The sequence below is a fragment of the Idiotropiscis lumnitzeri genome, unplaced genomic scaffold (assembly GCF_059441095.1).
Source record: "Idiotropiscis lumnitzeri isolate Australia: NSW breed Sydney's pygmy pipehorse unplaced genomic scaffold, RoL_Ilum_1.0 HiC_scaffold_35, whole genome shotgun sequence".
Taxonomy (NCBI): domain Eukaryota; kingdom Metazoa; phylum Chordata; class Actinopteri; order Syngnathiformes; family Syngnathidae; genus Idiotropiscis; species Idiotropiscis lumnitzeri.
Genome location: NW_028283573.1, coordinates 1,936,453 through 1,955,917, shown reverse-complemented (window position 1 = coordinate 1,955,917; position 19,465 = coordinate 1,936,453). Strand labels below are relative to the sequence as shown.

Sequence of the window (19,465 nt, the reverse complement as noted above, 5' to 3'; positions counted from 1 at the left end):
GAACGCTTGTTTAGCTTCACGCTAACAAACAATGCAAAACGCTATTGACGCGCTAACAGTTAGCATTGCTCGTTATAACGCATATTTGAATACAAAAGATTTGTCCGAATTAAAAGACTATTTGCTTTCTGGGGCGGGACATTTCCATTCCGTTCAATGGGAACAGATGACTCGAGATTCGAGTGCGGTCAGCGAATGAATTTGAGCTCATATCTCAAGGCACCACTGGATGATGCGTGATCAAGTCAAGATGGAGCGCATGCGTACGCGTGTGTGTCTGCACGTAGAATGTGTGTTGAAGGGTCATGCTGGATTGCCTGTGGTGAGAGAGCGAGATAACGTGCGTGTGTGCGTGTGTGTGTAAAGAGACGAGAGGAGAGAAAGAGAAGTGAGATAGGAAGGAGAGGGTGGGAGGAAGAGAAAGAAATGGGCTGGTGTGTGCGTGTGTTTCAGGCACAGTCAGTTGTGATAACGGCAACAGTAGGAGGAGGATGAGCCGTGGGACCGCCCCGCTCTGGCGCAGATATAAATAGGAGGCGTCTTGTCGGACTGCTCGGGCTCCTTTCTGGTGAAGGATGAGATCCTTGAAACATCTCAAGCATCAATCCAGGAGCAATGTGGTGAGTTCAACTTTGGACCATTTCAAGGTCGGGTTGCTCTGCTCCGCTGGGCTGGGCTGGGCGGACTTTTTAGGGGGTGTGTACTTTTGCAATGCAAGTCCTCAGCAGACGCGTTTGTTGCGCCATGACGCGCACGTTGAGCATCCGCCGCCGTTTTCTTTCCACTCGCAACTTTCCACGGCAAAGTGCGGCCTCGCCTTCCTCGCCTTCGTCATTTCTCTTTCATTTTGTCAGCCTTTCATTACGCGCTCAGCTTTCTCTTCTTTCACTCTGTCTCTCAGTCGCCCTCCTTTTTGTCTTCCACCTCTCACACGCTCACTCAATCTCTCCCTCTCCTCTGCCCACTTTCTTTTTCTTTCAGCTCCTCCATCTCATTTCTGTCTTCGTCTGACTACATCCCTCCCTCCACGCCTCTCCTGCTCACAGCTCTTTCTCCTTCCTTCCCTCCCTCCCTCTCTTTTCTTTCTCACCCACACAAACACACACCCAGTCGCTCTTTCCTTTTCTTTCACTCACACACACGCGCACGCCCCCCGGGTGTGTGTGTGTGTGTGAGACGACTTTAAAAACAGTCATTCTAAATGACGTGCTCATCCGGGTCTTCTCTCCTCACCTCACACAAGTCATTATTTTCTCTCGGTGTTGCCTTCTAATTCCTTTCCCTTTTCATGATCGTGTCCTAAAAACTTAAGGTCAACGCTTGCGCCACACAGCAACGAGCCAATCAAAAGTAGGAAAAAGCTCGTGAAAGCGGCAGCCGATCGTTCGTGGCGTTCATTGACGGAGTTTTGCTCGGAGTTCGCAACTCTCGGCACTCGCGCAACCGTTTGCCGGCGAGTTCTGCATCAGGCGGGAATGCGGAAATGAGCTCGGCGCTCCATCAAACGTCCGTTATGAAGATGAGAGCGCCCGCTCCATTCGTCATCTTGCGAAGGCCGCCCGAAGCCGTCGGCGCCCACCGCAAGGCTGAGGTGCGTTTTAGTGGAGGTGAACTCCGCCGCCAGCTCGCCTGAAGATTTTCCGTCTCAGGAAGTGGCGGGACAGTCCACGGAAGTCAACTTCCTGGTTGGGCTCGCATCCCTTCTGGTGGTCTTTATTGTTGCGCGGCACGTCAACGCCACGCAGATTGTCGTGGACGCAACGCAAAGCCTTTGAGGTCCATTTTGGAAAGATAAATCATGCGAGCGTTTTGCACAGTTTGGATTGCCAGACGTGAAAACAAAATCGCCAGGCCAAGAAAGGCGGAGGCGTTTGAATGCCAAAATATTGCCAAAGGTCACTTTTGAAATCACTGATTGGAACGTTCAAACGTTTCTTGCAGGAGGCGGAGGAGGAGAGCGGCCGACTGGCGCAAACTTACGCAAAGGTGACCGAAGGCCAAATGGACGCCGGCACACAGACGGAACCCGTCGTGGTTCTATCCTTGGCTCAGGCCGCCGTTCTCGGACTCATCTCCCAAAATGACATTTTCGGAGCTACAATCGCTCCAAACGGCTTTTACGCGGGAGACTCCAAAGAGGGCCCGCCTCCGGCGCCCGAAGCCATGGAGTACGAGTATGCGGATCAGCTGATCGGCGCCAACGGGGACTACCTAGCGGAGCCTGCCGGGGAGCCGCCCTCTCAGCAGAACGCGAGCGGGAGCAGACGGCCGGGCGCCCGCGGACCGAGGACCAAGAGACCCGCGAGTGATGGAGAGTTGACGGCGGACCCGGCCAAATGCGAAAGTCCGCACGCTCACGTTAAAGGTGAACCGACGGAGTCGCCGACTTGCGGTCGCCCGAGCGCCGAGCGAGCGGATCCGACCGCAAATTGTCCTTCGCGTGTCCGAGAAACATCGCCGCCACAAGAAGGGGGAGGGCCGAGACGAGACCGAGGGGAAGGTCTCCGCGGGCGCGAGAAGGAAGAGGAGTCCGCGGTGCGCGGGGAACCCGTGGAGGAGGCCCTCAATCTCAAAACCGCCAGAGAATCTGCGGACTGCGACCGGGTGGCCTACGAGTCGGCGGGCTTGGCGCTACCGGGCGAGTATGAGGAAAACGGCCAGGCCATGCTGTGGTCGGACCCCGAGGGCCTCGCCAGGCGAATGCAGATCGACCGCCTGGACATCAACGTGCAGATCGACGAGTCGTACTGCGTGGATGTGGGCGAGGGTCTAAAACGCTGGAAGTGCCGAATGTGCGACAAGTCGTACACGTCCAAATATAACCTGGTCACGCATATCCTGGGCCACAACGGAATCAAGCCCCACGAATGTCTCCACTGCGGCAAGCTCTTCAAGCAGCCCAGCCACCTTCAAACGCACCTGCTGACCCACCAGGGCACGCGGCCGCACAAGTGCGCCGTTTGCCACAAGGCCTTCACGCAGACCAGCCACCTGAAGCGCCACATGCTGCAGCACTCCGACATCAAGCCGTACAGCTGTCGCTTCTGCGCCCGCGGCTTCGCCTACCCCAGCGAGCTGAGGACCCACGAGAGCAAGCACGAGAACGGCCGGTGCCACGTCTGCGGCCAGTGCGGCATGGAGTTGCCCACGTACGCGCACCTCAAGCGCCACCTGAGCGGCCACCGGGGCCCCGCCGCCTTCCAGTGCCCCCAATGCCACAAGCCCTTCGCCTACCGCAGCCAGCTGCAGAACCACTTGATGAAGCATCAGAACGTGCGGCCCTACGTTTGCCCCGAGTGCGGCGTGGAGTTTGTCCAGATCCATCACCTGCGGCAGCACGCCCTCACCCACAAGGTAGCGGCACCGCAAGCCGCCGAGCTCAAGCGGCCGGCGGCAACCGGTCGGGCGCGCCATCCACTCCAAGAGCGGGGAAACAAATTCCCTGGCAAAAATGAATGAGGGGGTGCCGCGCAGCACGCCGACAACTCGTCTTTTGCGGCGAAAACGGAACGCCTTCTTCAAAATTTGCTTTTGGAACATTTGGCTCTCATTCCATCACTTTAAATCTCACAACCCAAATCATCTTCATTCCACCGCTCGATTCAATTCGTTTCTGCAACGCAATCAACACGGAATTAAAGCTGCAGCTGCAAAAAAGCAAATGGAAAGATTTCCGTCCGATAGCCAACCCTTTGGCAGGTCGCCCAAAGACAAAATGCTCCTTTCAGATCCTGCCAACCGTTGATAGATTTAGGTCTGAAAAGTCAAATCTAATTCCAGGACGGGGGTCACGAAATCGAGATTCATCTTGACGTCGTCCACGTCATCAAAGCGGGTTCCCTTAAAAAGGCTCGTCAGGAACGAGGACGTGTCAGATGCTCAGAGCATCGTTCTTCGCGCAAACTGAGTGTGGCTCGTTCGAAAAACGCATCCTTTCGTGACATCCGTCCTGGAAATTTTTTGCTTACGCACCCGGCGTGTTTGGGAAAGACAGACATTTTTTCATTTGAGCTTTCCGTTCGACGTGCAAATACAGCCGTGCCACGAGATAAGAGTTGAAATTGTCCCGTGAATCGAAATGGAATCAAATGAATTGCGAATTGCGCCCGTCATGCGTCCGGAGCAAAAAAAGCACGGTGACCGAGAAAACGGGAAGTCTGACGGGACAGCGCACCCATTTTCTTAGATGGGAAAAAAAAACAGAAGCAAGGGGGAGCGGAAAAATAAACAAAACAAAACGACGCTCTTGTTAGGGAAGGCCAAAGTCTGGCTTTGGAAAAATAAAGCAGCAGCAGTCACATGACAAGACGCTGCGAGGGAAGTACTTGTATGTGGACATCGCAGTCCAGACGCCCAGAAATAAACCAATAAATGAGAAAAAAAAAAAAAAATGGAAAGCTTTCCAGTATTGGGAACGCAACACTCACGCAGTCCTTCCGCGATAGGGAATGAAAGAATTCAAGTGTGAAGTCTGCTCCAGAGAGTTCACCTTGTCGGCCAACTTGAAGAGGCACATGTTGATCCACGCCAGCGTCAGACCTTTCCAGTGCCACGTGTGCTTCAAGACCTTCGTCCAGAAGCAGACCCTCAAGACGCACATGATCGTCCATTTGCCCGTCAAGCCCTTCAAGTGCAAGGTAGGACGCCACCCGACCCGACCCGACCCGACCGGACGGGGGCAAAAGTCTGTGCTGTGCGCTTTCAGGTGTGCGGCAAGTCCTTCAACAGAATGTACAACCTGCTGGGCCACATGCACCTGCACGCCGGCAGCAAGCCCTTCAAGTGCGCTTACTGCAGCAGCAAGTTCAACCTGAAGGGCAACCTCAGCCGACACATGAAGGTCAAACACGGCGTCACGGACGGCACGATAGACGGCCACGGTAGGCGACGCGTGAGCCCAGAGTCAACACGCGGATCATTTTCAAAATGTTGAGTCAAATGAACAATTTGACATATTTTACGATAGAATCGCCTCGTTTTTGTATTCTATGTAACTTCCACAACAATTTGTTATTTTATCCGGAGAAATGTTCACGAGAGGTGCCGCGACGACTCTTCGTCCCTTCGAGTATCAATTATTATTTTGGGTAACTGATCAATCAGGACCTTCAGCTTCAAATTCTACAACAAACGACCCATTGCATTTAAAATAAAAACAAAACCACAAAAAAAAAAAAAAACGGAACAATACAATGTCAGGAAGTTGCTTTGGATACACTATTTGATTCGAAAGATATATGAAAATCTCTTTTTTTAAAAGTGAAGATGAATTCTCATAGGCCACATTTGAAAGATGAGGCCTCAACAAGATTGCGGTTGGCGAGCCGCTCCAATTTTTGCGCTGACGTCCAAATTGCGTTCTCCGAAACATTGGGGCTAACATGCGTGAGCGGGCGCCGATATTTGTTCTTGCTCATTGAGAGGGGCCAGCGACAAACCGATTCTCGAGGCCCCGTTGCGGCACGCGTGCGATATCGCGCTCGGCGTCAGTCGCAAAAGCATTTGGACTCAGCACGTCGCGTAACGCTTTGGCAGCGTGTGCGCTTGAGACGCGCGTGTCCGTAGCAGCGCACGACATGCGTTTCCTCAGTGAGGCTTCGCGCCTTTTGGAAAGTCGTGACAAAGACGGGCTTCCATCATATGTTCTCTCTTTGCTTCTCCCTTCAGAGCCGCGCCAAGACGCAGAAGGGCCGCAGCAGTACGACGTCGACGACGACAGTTTTGAATTGGGCGAGCGAGAGAACCGAACAAACAACAACGCAATTTGCAAACGCTCGCCAACGGACTATTACGGCGCAACGTGAGTTAGCAAAGCGACCCCGAATGTAGACGAGGATCCAAAACACTTTTGAGCGTTTTATTTTGATTTCAATTTTTTGCCTGGGTTGTTGTCAAAGAAGCCGAGCAATCTTGCACATGCACGGACGGTATGCACTGGAATTCCCTGCAATGTTCCAAAACGACTTTTCCAAATGCGCTCACTGGCTATAATTGCAACGGCGGCTCGCCATCATGGTCACCTTCAAATAAAGTAGCCCAAGTGTTCATTAAAAACGAGACAAAGGTTTTACACAAGACTTGGGGAGATATTTGTCTCCAAATGATTCACACACACACACACACAAAAAAACACGTGCCATTTTCGCATTTTTCACATCCCTAAATGTAGCTGTGATTTTTGCATGCGAATTTTAATGTGCGTGAGCATTTCTCATAACACAGCAATTGTGAATATTCAATTCTGCTTGTGACTTGTTGAATGTGCGTTTGTGGACACAAACGAAGAAGTAGCATCAGTAGAAGAAGAAGACGAAGAAGAATGTCTTCTGTGACTTCAGTGTCAAGGCAAAAATTTGGAGGGAAAACAAACTCTGCTCGTATTTTGTTTCCCAACCTGTGTTCAATAAAGACGCAATAGAAGATCAGATGAAGGCTTGTTTTCTGTTTTGCAATTTCCAATTTCTCAACAAAAAACAGGGAATGGCTCCTATTCCGTTCAATAGGGACAGCAACACTGCCTCCTAGTGGACAGAAGAAGGTCGGGCCTTTCCACAATGTCTGAAAGCTCCCTCAACGTCCCTTCCTTCCCAGTTAGGGTGAGAATGTCTTGAAAGTGGCAAAGTGATGTTTGTCTCCAAAATAAAGACACATGCTGCCTGAGCCACAAACGCACATTCAACAATTCACCAGCAGAACTCAATATTTAGAAACGACACACACACAAACGTGTGCCTCATGAAAGTTGAGTTGATTCCACTGAGCAGCAACAAGTGACCTCGAAATGGTTGCGCAATACGCGTTGTCGTTTCGAAACTATAGCTAGAACATTTCAGCACAACAAAAAAATCCACCTGTTGCTCAACTTAACCCTTCCGTCACAAATATCACAAATATCATTCATTACGAAAAGCTGGTGTGCTAGAGCAAAAAAAAAAGCGCAGGCAGATTCAAAATCAGCACAAATCTATAAACGTTTATTTGTATCTGATTTAAAAAAAAAAAAAAAGAGTTGATTTTTTTACTGTAAGACGCACACGTGAGCCAATTGTGAAGTTGGCGAAAAAGTCAACTGAAGTTTCACTCACCAAAGTTGCAAAGGTGCCAAACTGGTCAAGTGTGGCAACTTCCAACACGTCTGCCAAGTCGCCTTTTCTTTTACAAAATGAGGAGCGAGTGCTACATGGCAACGAAGACCACCGCCTATACTTTTTCTTTTTCTTCTTTTAACTTTCCGCATCAACTTCCTGCTAAAAGTCGATGCACGTCATTCTTTGAATGAAATGTTTCACTGACATCAGAAAACCTAAACAGCAAAACACGCTGCCAAAGATTGGGAGCTTATCTTGACGCGACGGGCGCCGTCAATCTTTTCGGATTTCTTGAGGTCCAATTTCAGACCTTGTGAAATTGCATTCTGGCACCCGCAGATCTCGTCAAAAGATTCTCGGAGACCCCGCCGCCGCTTTTCCAAAAAGCGATGCAAACCGACCAGTCGTGACACTTTTCGTTCTTTTTTTGTTAAATGGATAAATTTCATTTGAAAAAAATGGCTTTTTTCATGGGGGCTACGACCACACGCACAGCAAAAATGCCACTGTGAAAATACATGAAAAATACATAATACATGTCATTTTTTGTCATACATTTTTCAAAAAAACCCAGTCTCCTAAACCAACAGCAAAAAAGAAAAATCACCACATGCAGTCATTTTTTTTGTCCGGTGCAAATGGCTCCCTTCCATAAAAATGACCATTCAAGGTTGGCACAATACTGCTGAACAAGAAACTAACGTTCACAGTGGAAAAATGTTCTTTTTTTTTTGCATCTACTCACTTAAAATGTAAATATTGAGGCAAAACAAAAGTAGGCGTACTCACATTGTCGTTTTAAGCAGCATAAGCACAACTAAGCCATCTATCGGTGACTTTTGATTTTACAACCTCAAACTATAGTCAGCCCCTCGGCACATTCGCAGTTTTGGCACCGGTGACTTCGCCTATCTTTTATTTTGGATTTCCCTTTTTTAAAACAATTTTATTTTAAGGAGGGTTAAATGTACATTTAATTTTTCCTAGTGTTTTAAAAAAAAAAAGTTCATCAAGAGGCCACCAGTTGCCCATCCCTGCTGCTGAGCAATGCGTGTAGACAGACAATGTAAACATTTTGAGCGCAAAAAAAAAGACAAATAGTGGATTACGTCTTCTTAGTGAATTTGTGTATTATGTCAACATTTGTGTTAACTGCGACATTCAACTTGATTCTCTTGTGCTAATGTCCACATGCAGGCCATTTTTTAATGGATACGTGGTCTCAATTTCATTTTGTGATTTTTTTTGTAGTCTCAATATTTTGTTCCGCTTGTAACGTTTTTTTTTTTTAATGTAAAGCATGTTTGCATCGTCTCATTGTATGAAACCTGCTCTGCTTGTTCCTTCAACTTGCCTTGCCTATATCGCCCCCACATGGCCAGGATGCGCACAACAGGGGAGGCACACCTTTCCGACGTCTCATTCTGTCAGCAGAAAATGATTTCGGATTGCGCAGGCTCGTGATTAAAAAACAAAAACATTTGGTTGGCGTTTTTGGGTGCGGCTGGAAAGTGACGTGGCAACGAGGCAAATGAGGCGTTCAAAGACCTTAAAAGGAGTTGTGTGGGTCAAACAAAGGGTTTATTGCAAATAAGCTGCAGTCTTGCCTCAGGCATTACAGAGTATTGAATACAGTACTTCACATTACAAAAATAAAACCTTGCCAGAGGGAGGCAGGAAGTGCGAGGACAACTCTCAAATGTGTCATAAGCCCTCAAAGAGCACCAAATACTTCTACAAATGGAGATCACACTAAAGCTCGCTTGCTCGCTCATCCTTCCGATGAAAATGTCTGTGAATTGATTGACCTTCAAGTTAAAAATGAGGTACAAAAACCCAAGCGAGCGTGACAACGCTTGCGTCTTCCTTCAAGTCCTTCACTTGCCCAAAGCTTTGTCCAAATTTGTCTTGATGGCGTCGAGGAAGTCCGTGGTGTTGACGTAGTGCTCGTTCAACTTGACGCTGGGGAGGGAGGACAGCAGACGGCGTCAGCGGGTTCACTTGGTCACGTGACCAAACAATCAGGAAATCAAAAGGTTTCAATAAGACAAGATGCATGAAATGCAAACCAATCCACCCCCCCAAAAAAAATTAAAATAAAAAAAAAAAAAGCGAGCTCAAATGTAGAAACTGACATCTTCATTTTGTCACATCACTAAATTTTTTAGGTCTGCACGCTGCTGTGGTTCTACTTTTGTCCAAATGGCAGTCGCCAGCATTGGCATTGGGACTTCTTGGGTATTGTATGGCCGGAACAAATTTTGAAAACCGGCCTTACTTGTGCGCTGGTGAAACTGGAAAACGGCTACAAAAAGACCAAAGCACAAATTTGCAGCCATGTTTCCGGCTTAAAAAATAAAAAAGTGTTGAGTCACAGCCACAGTTCAGCGCTCTAAAATTAGGATGCAACTTTTTCCGTCTTGCCCCCACACTGACGTTGTGTGATCAGCTGCAGCAATAATGTCAATATTGACGCGGAAAGTCGACAGTCTTTATTTTCAGAGAAGATAAAAAAAAAAAATGCAGTCAATGAAAAGCATTCAAGGCGTTAGAAAAACATTAGAAAGAGCAAACCCCAAAAACGATGAAGCGAGCGGCAGGCGAAAAGGTCAAAGAACCGTTTTGAAACGGGCCGCCAGGGAACGACTCTGAAGTACGGCGCAACAATTAATCACATTGAAATCCACGTCACAGTGGAGTTGAATCGCAAAAAAAAAAAACATCACCAAACGTTGACAAATCCCATCTGGCTGTCATCTGATTTGGGATTTCTGTCCACGTACGCTCGATTGGATGAATTTTGTTAAGCGCTTGCAAAGTGACGTCAGATTGAAGTCGTGCCAGTTGAGCATCTTCCAAGGTTGGCGTCAAAGCAACAACAACAAAACATTTCTGTCGAAAGGCGAGATGGTCCGATTGCAATCCAGATTCTGTGATTGCGTGTTTGTTGAAAAGAACACACGCGAGTGACGCCGATCTTGAAAAAACAAATTTGACCGGAGAGGCCCTTACTTGGACAGGCCGTGGATGCAGCCAGCGAGGTCCTTGGTCATGGTGCCACTCTCCACCGTGTCCACGCACACACGCTCCAGAGTTTGGGAGAACCTGCCGATCGACAGACACAAACGTCTTGGCACTTTTTGGATGTCAGCGGAGAGTAAACGTCTTTTACTTGATGAGGTCGGGGTTGCCGTCAAGTTTGCCGCGGTGTTCCAAGCCCCTGGTCCACGCAAAGATGCTGGCGATGGGGTTGGTGCTCGTCGGCCTTCCCTGAAACCGACATTTGGACTTTCAAGTACAACTTGCGTGCGGCCCAAATTAAGACTTCCCTTTATTGTCATTGTACTCAAGTGTGCAACGAGATTAGAGAGATTATGAGCAGCCTGGTTTTTTTTTGTTTTTAAATGGTGCTTGCTGTAAAAAAGCCAGCTTGGAGTATTCCAATGCGGGATGCAAATGTCAGAGTCAGCGCGACGTCTAACGACAGCATTCATTTCTTTTTCCGAAGAAAATGGACAACCGAAAAGACGAAGCGGCTAATGAAATGAACGCAGTATTTGCGCGACGCAATCAGCGGGACGCCAAGCAGGCGACATAGCGTCCAAATAATCAAATCAAGGAACAATCTTTGTGGCCTTTCAACTCCATTTTCATTTGGATGCTCAAGCGGATTGGACGCAATTTAGGAGCACGTAAGAGAACAAATTCATTTCGGAAATCAAAGCAGCGCCGCACTGTACGGTTCGCACGACCCAATTGCTCAAATTCGGCCCACGCTGGCAATTGAACGTCACAATCGGCGGCGCACGAACCTTCTGGTGCTCGCGATAGTGCCGAGTGACGGTGCCATGGGCGGCCTCCGCCTCAATGGTCTTGCCGTCAGGACACACCAACACCGACGTCATGAGCCCGAGGGAACCGAAACCTGAAAGACAGCGAGGTCAAATGAGATATGTGTGAGCAGGGGGGAGGGAAAAAAATAAATCCACAAACAGCTTTTGACCTTGTGCGAGGATGTCAGACTGAACGTCACCGTCGTAGTTCTTGCACGCCCACACAAAAGCTCCAGAAGACTTGAGGACTTGAGCGACCATGTCGTCAATAAGCCGGTGCTCGTACCAGATCTTCAGTTTGTCAAATTCGGGCTTGTAGTGCCTTTGAGAAAAGACGAGGAGGATTTGTTTTTTTTTTTTCGCTTTGCAAGTGACAACCCATTTACCATTCACTTGCTATTCTATTTCACACAGATGACAACAAAACGCCTTCAAAAGTTTCTCAGGAAAAATAAACTATCACAAGCTCCGTTCGGAGTAAGATGACAATTTTTGTTGTGAACGGTTGACAGAGAGCAGAGTAAGTGGCGCAATTTTTTATTTAATGCTTTTGAACCAGCATGCTCGACATCCACCGAGATGTTAAATGCAAAACAATTAAGCCATTTATTAGCATTTCCAGAATTTGTCCAAGACGTTTTGGGGGTGAAACTCAACCGTCACTCAAATGGTGACGACGACCGGGACTTTCTTGCGCCTACGGGCAGCAGCCCGCAGCGGGAAAACGAGGCGCTCGAAAGCAGCCGAAGCCGTCCGCACACGCTCGCATTTTCTTTTCCGTCGCTCCCCACGACAAGTTCTCATCTTCGCCGATTATCTTGTGCAATGTGATTTGGAGAACCGATTTGACCCAAAAGTGTCTTGAAGGTCAACTTGTCGATTGCAGCGATAAAGCGACGTCATATTCTTGTGTGGTGGTTAATCTCACATCTTCAAGATCAATTGCACTTTGTCGTTTGTGGTAAAAGCGAGCCGATTTGTTGCCAAACAAAACGTTCGAATTGCCTGGACAGTGAAAAGTTTGCCGACTCTTTTTTTCTGATTGGCCGCAGCCCATTTTCTAAACTCACTTCTGAAAGATGTCCTCGAAGATGTCTTTAAATCGACCATCGTACGCTTTAAGAATGGTGTTCTTTGTGCTCATGTACAGCGGCCACTTCTTGTTAATGGCGTACTGGAAGCAGCTGTGTGCAAAGCCTGTTATGGACTGAGAAGAAAAAAAAAAAAAAAAAAGAGAAGGAGCACAAGATGCGATCAGTTGCAGAGGTGAACAAGCGCACCGCCCCCCTCGACGTTATCTCGTCTGACGGCGTTACAGCAAACAGAAAGTCAAGAAAAGCGCTAGCCGAGCCCTTGACAAAATGAATCGCGTGAGGCTTCAGAGCTAAGGAAAGGAAAAGTTTGCGTTCTCCCAATGTTGCTCACTCACCTCGTCCGTGTTGTACATGCCCATCCCGCAGCCGCCTGCCGGGAAGTCGTACACCTCCCACTCCTTGGCCGCGCTGCCGTCGGCAGGTGAGAAGATGATCTTGAATTTGCCGGGCTGCTCCACAACAAAGTCGGTCGCCCTGTACTGGAGCAGACAAGCAACGATGCGTTCAAGCGCCGCAGGAGTTTTGCGTCGTTGGGGGGGGGGGGGGGGGGGGGCGTCACGACGAGTCACCTGGTCGCCAAACGCGTGCCTGCCGATGGTAATGGGCTGCGTCCAGCCGGGGACAAGCCTGGGGATGTTCTTGCAGATGATTGGCTCGCGGAAGACGGTGCCGCCCAGAATGTTCCGGATGGTGCCGTTGGGGCTCTTCCACATCTTCTTCAGGCTAAATTCTGGACGGTCAACAAAACGAGATGACTACCGTGCAGACGGAAAAGTCCGTTGATGCAAAAAAATAAAATAAATGATAATAAACGGCGCAACGTTTCAGAGGCGCAAACTAGCGTACTCGACTCCCATCTTCAAGATTTGTCTTATTTGCACAAATGCATTTTTATGACATGAAATCTGACAGAGTGGTACCTGGACACGAGTGACCCAATTGTGAGCACGCAACTCAAGAAGCACAAAGTCAATCATCTTTGCATTGCATTCAACGACGTTATTGGCAGATTTTTATTTATTTTTAAAATCAAGTCCAACACCGAGCAGCAGCGGTCTCAAACGTCTGTCCTGGTTTTCTCGGATCCCTCGGCACACCCGACTCAAATGATCAGCGCATCGCCAACAATCCTGATCATTTGACAGCAACGGGAAAGTGCCCGTCGACGACCCGACTTTGACATGCGGCTGATTTTTCTGACTAATAATCAAAACATTTGGCCAGCACGAAAAGGGGAAAAGATGAGTTGAGAAGCGAGCGTTTTGAGTCACTGAGCAAAATCAAGCCGGCAGTCAAGACGCCGCGATACGAACTGAAGCGGCATACTGAGATGAACGCGCAACTTTTGCTCATCTTCAGACAGCGGGCCATCTGCAAATTGCAACAAAGTTCATTTGCCAGCACAAAAGGCGACGCAAGCAAAAAAATATTTGTTTAGGGAACAGCAAATTCAACGTCAACTTGCGCGAGTGAGCGACACTTTGGTCAACCTTGAATGACGAATGAGTGAACCGTTCCAAACGCACCTCATCTACTCAAAGTCAATTGTAAAAAAAAAAACCATAAATCACACAGACCGCCTCTGCTGGCGTCAAGTTGGAAAAGGTTTTTCCTTTAACAATTGAGCCACGTGCACTTTGACTCCGCCCACGCTCCTCACAAACCTTCCACTCTGGCTTCGTCGGGTGTGATGGTGGCGCATTTAACGGCGACGCTGTACTTCTTGGTGGCCAGCGCAGAGTCGATGGTCACCTGGTCGTCGGTCTGGTCGCGGTAAGGCAGTCCCAGGTCAAAGTACTTCAGCTCCACATCCACATTGGACAGGATGAGCTGCGAGCGCAGTGCGGACCGCCGTAAAAAGCAAAAAACAAAAAACAAAATCTGCATTCAGCAAAAACGCATCAAGCCAACCGCTTAGCAATTAAAAAAAAAAAACAACAAAACTGTTAATATGGAGGTGCCGTTTATTCTCGTCAGTGCTCGTGGGAGAAAATGTTCACGAGGCCGAGTCACCGTGGCAACCGGCAAAGTAGAAAGTGCCAACTTGCATCCAAAACGGTTTGAAAAGTCACCTTCTCCTTGATGAACTCCCAAATGATTCTGGTCATCTCATCCCCGTCCATCTCCACCACGGGCTGGGCCACTTTGATGCGCTTGTCGCCATCTGTCAATCACAACCAGTCAAACTTGATGACCATGCAGTGCGACGATCACGCTCACCCAAATTCTGGCTTGCTTTCAAAACGCAAAACGGAACGACAAGCAACATTGAATTGTCAGGTGAGTCGTCGATCTCAAAAGATTTTCGTGATGCTTGAATTTGTCCTTCCTTGGCCGTGCAGAAAGTGACCCAAGGAGAGTTTTGGCCCTAATCCTGCCAGGAGACAAGCAAACTAATCCACCGACGCAGGTGACAAGATAACCTTCTCAGACGTTGTAATCTTGTGCGAGGCGTTTCTGCGGCATCGCAGCACACGCCAGCGACCATTTTATGTTCCAACGAGCAGCGGCAGGCGAGATTTAAACGAGCCAACGCTAATCGCTATTCTCGGCCAACGCACCGGAAATGACGCGTTCGCTCCTTCTGCTTTTCGGTAGGCACATTCCACTTTCTTTAATTTTTATCTGTAAATGAGTCCAGATGTGGACATTGTCTTTTGTTGTGGCTTATTTCTTCCCCCAGCGGCGAACGAACGAGTCTGCCTTCGGACGTAGTCCGCGTGGAAAAACCATCAGTGCGAAACATCGAGTTCAAATTTTGACTTCTACAAGCGATTATGGCAGCCCTACTTTGGAAGGTTCGCTGAGCTCAAGTCTCGGAAAATTCACTGCAAACTTGATCGTTGGGACAATTTGGAGGGTTCAACGAGACCGTTGTGTTCCGCAACTTCCACTTGATTTTGTTGCTAAATAAGAAATGGCTCTTTCCACGTATGCCGATACAAATGAGTTTGACTAAATTCAACATGACACGCAAGCCATCTCCGCAGAAGAAGCCCTTCAATGAATTTCCAAAATACAAAGAAGAGGAAGCGGCGAAAAAAAAAAAAAAAAGCCCCTTCCCCAACGCTGCTTTGTGGAGACATTTGAGACACTCGCAGCCAAGTGAACACTCGCCGCTCTGCTCCCAAGCCGCCAACAAACCTCAGCGGACGGCAGATGACCTAAGAATAGATCTGCAGCAATGACTGCCAACTCGGACGGTAAAAATAATCACAAAAGAAAAAACAGCAACAACCCAAAATCCACAATGACTTCAATTCCATCACTTTGAACGGTCGTTTTTCTTCATTTGCTTTGCAGCGGCAGCCAAGTAGTTCACTCTCATTTGCATACGTTATGAAATTCATCACAATTCAGTGATCACGCTCGCCCCATGACAAGAATTCTCCCCCAACAACGTTTCGGGCACTTGCCGGTCATGTAATGGAACGCTATCACATTCGAGCAGACAGAAACGTTGCATCCAAATTAAGGCACGGCCTTGAATTGGAGTGGACGGGAGAACACGATCCCGTTTTTAAAATAGCCCATCTTTCACCGAAAAACTAAATAAAAAAAGTGGCACCCGTGGCCCGACCTAATCCGTTGAATTGCTCAGCCGTCCCAAAACGTTACGAGCAAAGAAATAAAAAAAGCTTCATACCGGCAACCTTTTTAGCCACCGGACTCTTCTTTTTCCACGTGTACATTCACAAAATGTGTTTTGTCAGCATTATCTTCAAATATATATTCAAGTTGCCGATGAAGAGTCAACCCGCCTGCTAATTCCAACAAACAAAGCCTTCCATTATTGCAAACAAAGATGAAAATGAGCTGCACATCATCTCCTCCATCAGGCATTTTGCATGTTTGGCGCAGTGCATCATGGGATTTTGTTTTTTTATTAAAACCCGCCCTGTCTGGATTGACAAGACAAGCCTGGCCTAAATGAAAATCGGCTACAACAAGGACCGCCATCGCGATGCGGAGAAGAGGAGAGGGGGGAGAAAAAGTGACGTAACGGCAAACGGATCAACACAGCTCGCTCTGAAGGGCGAGCGCCACAAAGTCACGCGGGCATGCTAGCCGCCGTGTGCGTTCGCCACACAATACTTGGAAAAAGAGACGACGGCTCATAATTACGTCATCTAAAGAAAAGAAACGACATTGACACCAAAGCATACAGAGGCTCCAAAAAGTTCAAGTGATGCGTTGACGCTTGAGATGAGGCTCAAGTCTGAAAGAGACAAGTCACCTTTCAAGTTCACTTTCTCGTGACAAGCTGCAGCCGCTCCAACGGCCAGCATGGTGACACACACATGATCCATTTAGCATGACATGACCATCTTACACGCGTGCAGCGTCATACCGTTGGCTTGTTTTTCAAGCATTTCAAAGTGTTCAGCAGACACAAAACAGGCCCGCGGAAAGCAAACGTTACATTGGCAGGCAACGCGACACCAGCACAAGCAGACAAGTCAAATGGATTTGGACGAGTCCTTCAAGTGACCCTCCACCTTGAGAACAGGCTTTGCTGTCGAATCTGCAACTACTTGCAGCGAATTTGGAAGCCAGCGAACAAGAAGAGAAAAGCCATAAAAACATTTTTTGGGAGCAGATGAACGAAGTTGGAACGCAAAATACGAAAAACGGAACAGAAAAGACGCATCAGCCGATTTGCATGATTTTGATGTCAAATCGCGTTTGCAAGTTCAAATGAAGAGCGTCGCAACGTGAGAGGTTTGCACAAGCGCAAGCGAAGAGGACACCGGCGGCCATTTGTGACCTGCAAGGAGCCTCGTCGGCGTCTGCAGCGTGTGACCTTGCACAAAAACTTTGCGGCCAAGTCACCTTACACAAGTGGCAGTCATTTGAACGCGACGCCAAAATGTGTTCGATAACCAGTTGGGCTTGTCGGCACCATTAAAAGACTAACAGTCTTGTTCAAGTCACTTATGAAAGCTTCCACTCATTTCAACGATGCCAGCAGGCGACGTCACGGCTTCTTGAAAATTTTTTTGCGCACATTTTTACCGGAAAGCTGCACAAACTTTGAATGGAGAAGACAAAGACAAAGCCAAAGAGCGGCTGCGCTCAGCGAGGGTCGAAGCAACTTGGACGACGGCAGCCATTTGAGAGCCCTAACGTCGACAGCGTCGAAACAAATCGCATCCAAGCGGAGGAGGACGAGGAGGAGGACGAGGAGGAGGAGGAGGAGGAGGCGGCGGAGGGGCAGCGCGCGAGCCCGGCTCGCATGGCGGCCAAGCCGAAGCAGGCGCTGCCGACGGCTAGCAAGCCATTCAAGCTCCTCCAGCTAGCTCATCGCCACCCAAATTGGGCCCGTTCAGATGTTCGAGTGTGTCGGCGCACTCACAATTCCTTTGTTGCAAAGTGTGCCATTGGGCAGCCGGTGCCAGCACGGCGGGCTGTCTGGAAAAGGCGGCGGCGGCGGCGGCGGCAGACCTCGACAGAGAGCGAAACACTTTGAGATAGCCAGCCATGTCTCCCGGCGACGACGGTGACGATGATGATAATGACTTGACACGCGACGAAGAGGAAGGAAGGCGCACCGTGTCGCACGGCGAACTTATAGCTGCAGTCAAGCTGCTGCTGGACAAGCCCCGCCCTTCGGCCCGCCTCTTCAATAGGGCGCATGCGTGCTCCACCAATTGTGACGCACAGGGTGTCCGCCATCTTGAACCGGGTGCAACGCAACCGTCCCGCCCTCCATTTCATTTAGATCTTCTTCAACATCAAAAAGACACGCCATAGAAGCTGCTTAAACAAAGTTTTGTGCAACGCCTCTTTTGTGCATTTTGAATGCTGAAATGTATTCTTTGACCTCGAATGTCCTATTGTGTTGATGTTTTGTTTGCTTATGTTAAAAAAAAACTTTTAAACTGAACTAAACCAGGGTCGTGCAAAATGCAAATATTTAAATAGCATGTCATTTGGTGACTTTCGTCCTGACCCAACTTAACATCAAACAGGACCAACGTCCAACTATAAAAATACAGACGCCTTAGTGAATTACTAAGCAATAATAAAATGCGTGAGTTGCCATGGACCCAAAAATGAGCGAGCACGGCAAAGCAAACGTGCCAAAAATATCTCGGCCCAGTAATGACGTAATTTTCCCGGTTGCAAGCCTCTTCCCAGAGTGGGAGAACGTGTGCAGCAGAGTCACGTGACAAGCTTGCTGGTGAGCCACCAAGCAGGTCACCTCACACGTACGCTTATTTACTTTGAGCGGATCATCATCATCATGTATTCTACTTATTTGCTCAACAGCATTACGGCGTGTAAATGTTTTTTAGTTATGTTTTTGGTCTTGCTGTAATGACAGAATTTTGTAAGGTCACATGTTCTGTAAAGCGTTTTGTTGCAGCCGCAGCAGCTGTTGTTAAAGTTCTATTAAGCTGAGTTGGTTCGAGTACGGATAAGCGCATCAATATAATGATTGATAGTGAACGACGGAGCTTGCGGATTGCCCCCCCCCCCCACCCCCTTTGTGGAACGTAAGCGGGAACGCAGAAACACAAGCAGCTGCGGAAGCGCAAGTGCAAGTCGCTAAGGAAGCAAGAGGCCAGAGGAACACACCTGCAAGGTGCGTTGAGAATCGCGAATGGAAAGATACTGGCGTGAGATTTGTCGGACATGAAAGAAATTTTCTGGGAGATCCGAGAGTCGCCTGAAGGGGAAGAAACACTGACGGGACAGGGCAGAACAGGACAGGAGGACAAAGCGACAATCAAGCTTGCTCAAACGGATCTTTATTGGTCGGCAATGTCGAGGTCCAGCTGGTAGAAATCACGTGCCATTACGTCATTAGGCCAGTATAAGAGAGCGTGTAAGAAACCTTCCTGGCCACCAGAGGAAGCTCTCCACTCGCACAAACGTCGTCGAATTCAGGAGCACGCTTTGCAAAAGGAACGCTCATCAATATTATCCAGATGCTCCGCATGAAACAAATACTCAATCAATCAATAAATAATCCCAAAGTTTGCGTTTTACATAAATGCACATGTTACATTAGATGTTAAAAGCTTTTGATATCGACGCAGTTAGCTGCACATCGAGAAAAGTCATCCTTCTTTCAGCAAGCAAGCAAATGATATTTTTGAAAGCGGCACACAGCTGCTTGCTCATGCAAACCATCAATTGTTCTTCACATGGTGTGAATATGCTTTGATTGCTCGCCTCGCCGTCACTGTGAAGTGACAGCCACAAAGTAGGACAATGCCAGCAGTACTCGTCAAAGTGGGGGCTGCCAGGGGCAATTTGAGGGGTGGGGTGGAAGGTGGGCAATTTCTTCTGCTTCATTTTTCATGCGTTGGCGCCCTCCTGTGGTATCTTTGTGCCCCTAAACAATTGTATGTTGTGGCGATAGGGTGGGCGTAGGGGCTGTAGGGGGTCTTCAAGTGCTCATCGAATTATAGAAAGCAACTGCTTGATTGTGGCATCTTGG

The 19,465-nt window shown here is 48.5% G+C and overlaps 2 protein-coding genes and 1 long non-coding RNA gene across 3 annotated transcripts; 2 read left to right on the top strand and 1 right to left on the bottom strand.

Moving 5' to 3' along the window:
- The first annotated feature begins 205 nt into the window (after positions 1–205).
- znf710a (zinc finger protein 710a) lies at positions 206–6,081 on the top strand. Its single transcript, XM_088287319.1, has 5 exons — positions 206–620; positions 1,942–3,354; positions 4,446–4,637; positions 4,706–4,880; positions 5,668–6,081. The coding sequence occupies exons 1-5, from the start codon at positions 576–578 to the stop codon at positions 5,802–5,804; spliced, it is 1,962 nt and encodes a 653-aa protein (XP_088143445.1). The 5' UTR covers positions 206–575; the 3' UTR covers positions 5,805–6,081.
- Positions 6,082–8,647: 2,566 nt separating this feature from the next.
- On the bottom strand, positions 8,648–17,595 carry idh2 (isocitrate dehydrogenase (NADP(+)) 2). Its single transcript, XM_088287189.1, has 11 exons — positions 17,372–17,595; positions 14,088–14,179; positions 13,680–13,845; positions 12,585–12,745; positions 12,351–12,494; positions 11,992–12,128; positions 11,092–11,243; positions 10,901–11,013; positions 10,261–10,358; positions 10,101–10,193; positions 8,648–9,050 (listed from the first exon to the last, which is right to left on the bottom strand). Exons 1-11 carry the CDS (start codon positions 17,496–17,498, stop codon positions 8,966–8,968), a joined length of 1,368 nt encoding a protein of 455 aa, XP_088143315.1. The 5' UTR covers positions 17,499–17,595; the 3' UTR covers positions 8,648–8,965.
- On the top strand, positions 14,466–15,362 carry LOC148315919 (uncharacterized). The gene is made up of 2 exons (XR_015840531.1): positions 14,466–14,609; positions 14,699–15,362. It is a non-coding gene; the product is annotated as an uncharacterized LOC148315919 (long non-coding RNA).
- Positions 17,596–19,465: the final 1,870 nt, after the last annotated feature.

Excerpts from the sequence above, each read along its gene's own strand:
- znf710a (XM_088287319.1), top strand. The coding sequence starts at position 576 with ATGAGATCCTTGAAACATCTCAAGCATCAATCCAGGAGCAATGTG. Across the intron at positions 3,355-4,445 it reads AGCACGCCCTCACCCACAAG|GGAATGAAAGAATTCAAGTG; the intron begins GTAGCGGCACCG and ends CTTCCGCGATAG. Across the intron at positions 4,881-5,667 it reads CGGCACGATAGACGGCCACG|AGCCGCGCCAAGACGCAGAA; the intron begins GTAGGCGACGCG and ends TTCTCCCTTCAG.
- idh2 (XM_088287189.1), bottom strand. The coding sequence starts at position 17,498 with ATGGCTGGCTATCTCAAAGTGTTTCGCTCTCTGTCGAGGTCTGCCGCC. Across the intron at positions 13,846-14,087 it reads GGGAGTTCATCAAGGAGAAG|CTCATCCTGTCCAATGTGGA; the intron begins GTGACTTTTCAA and ends CTGCGCTCGCAG. Across the intron at positions 11,244-11,991 it reads TTCGAGGACATCTTTCAGAA|GCACTACAAGCCCGAATTTG; the intron begins GTGAGTTTAGAA and ends CTTTTCTCAAAG.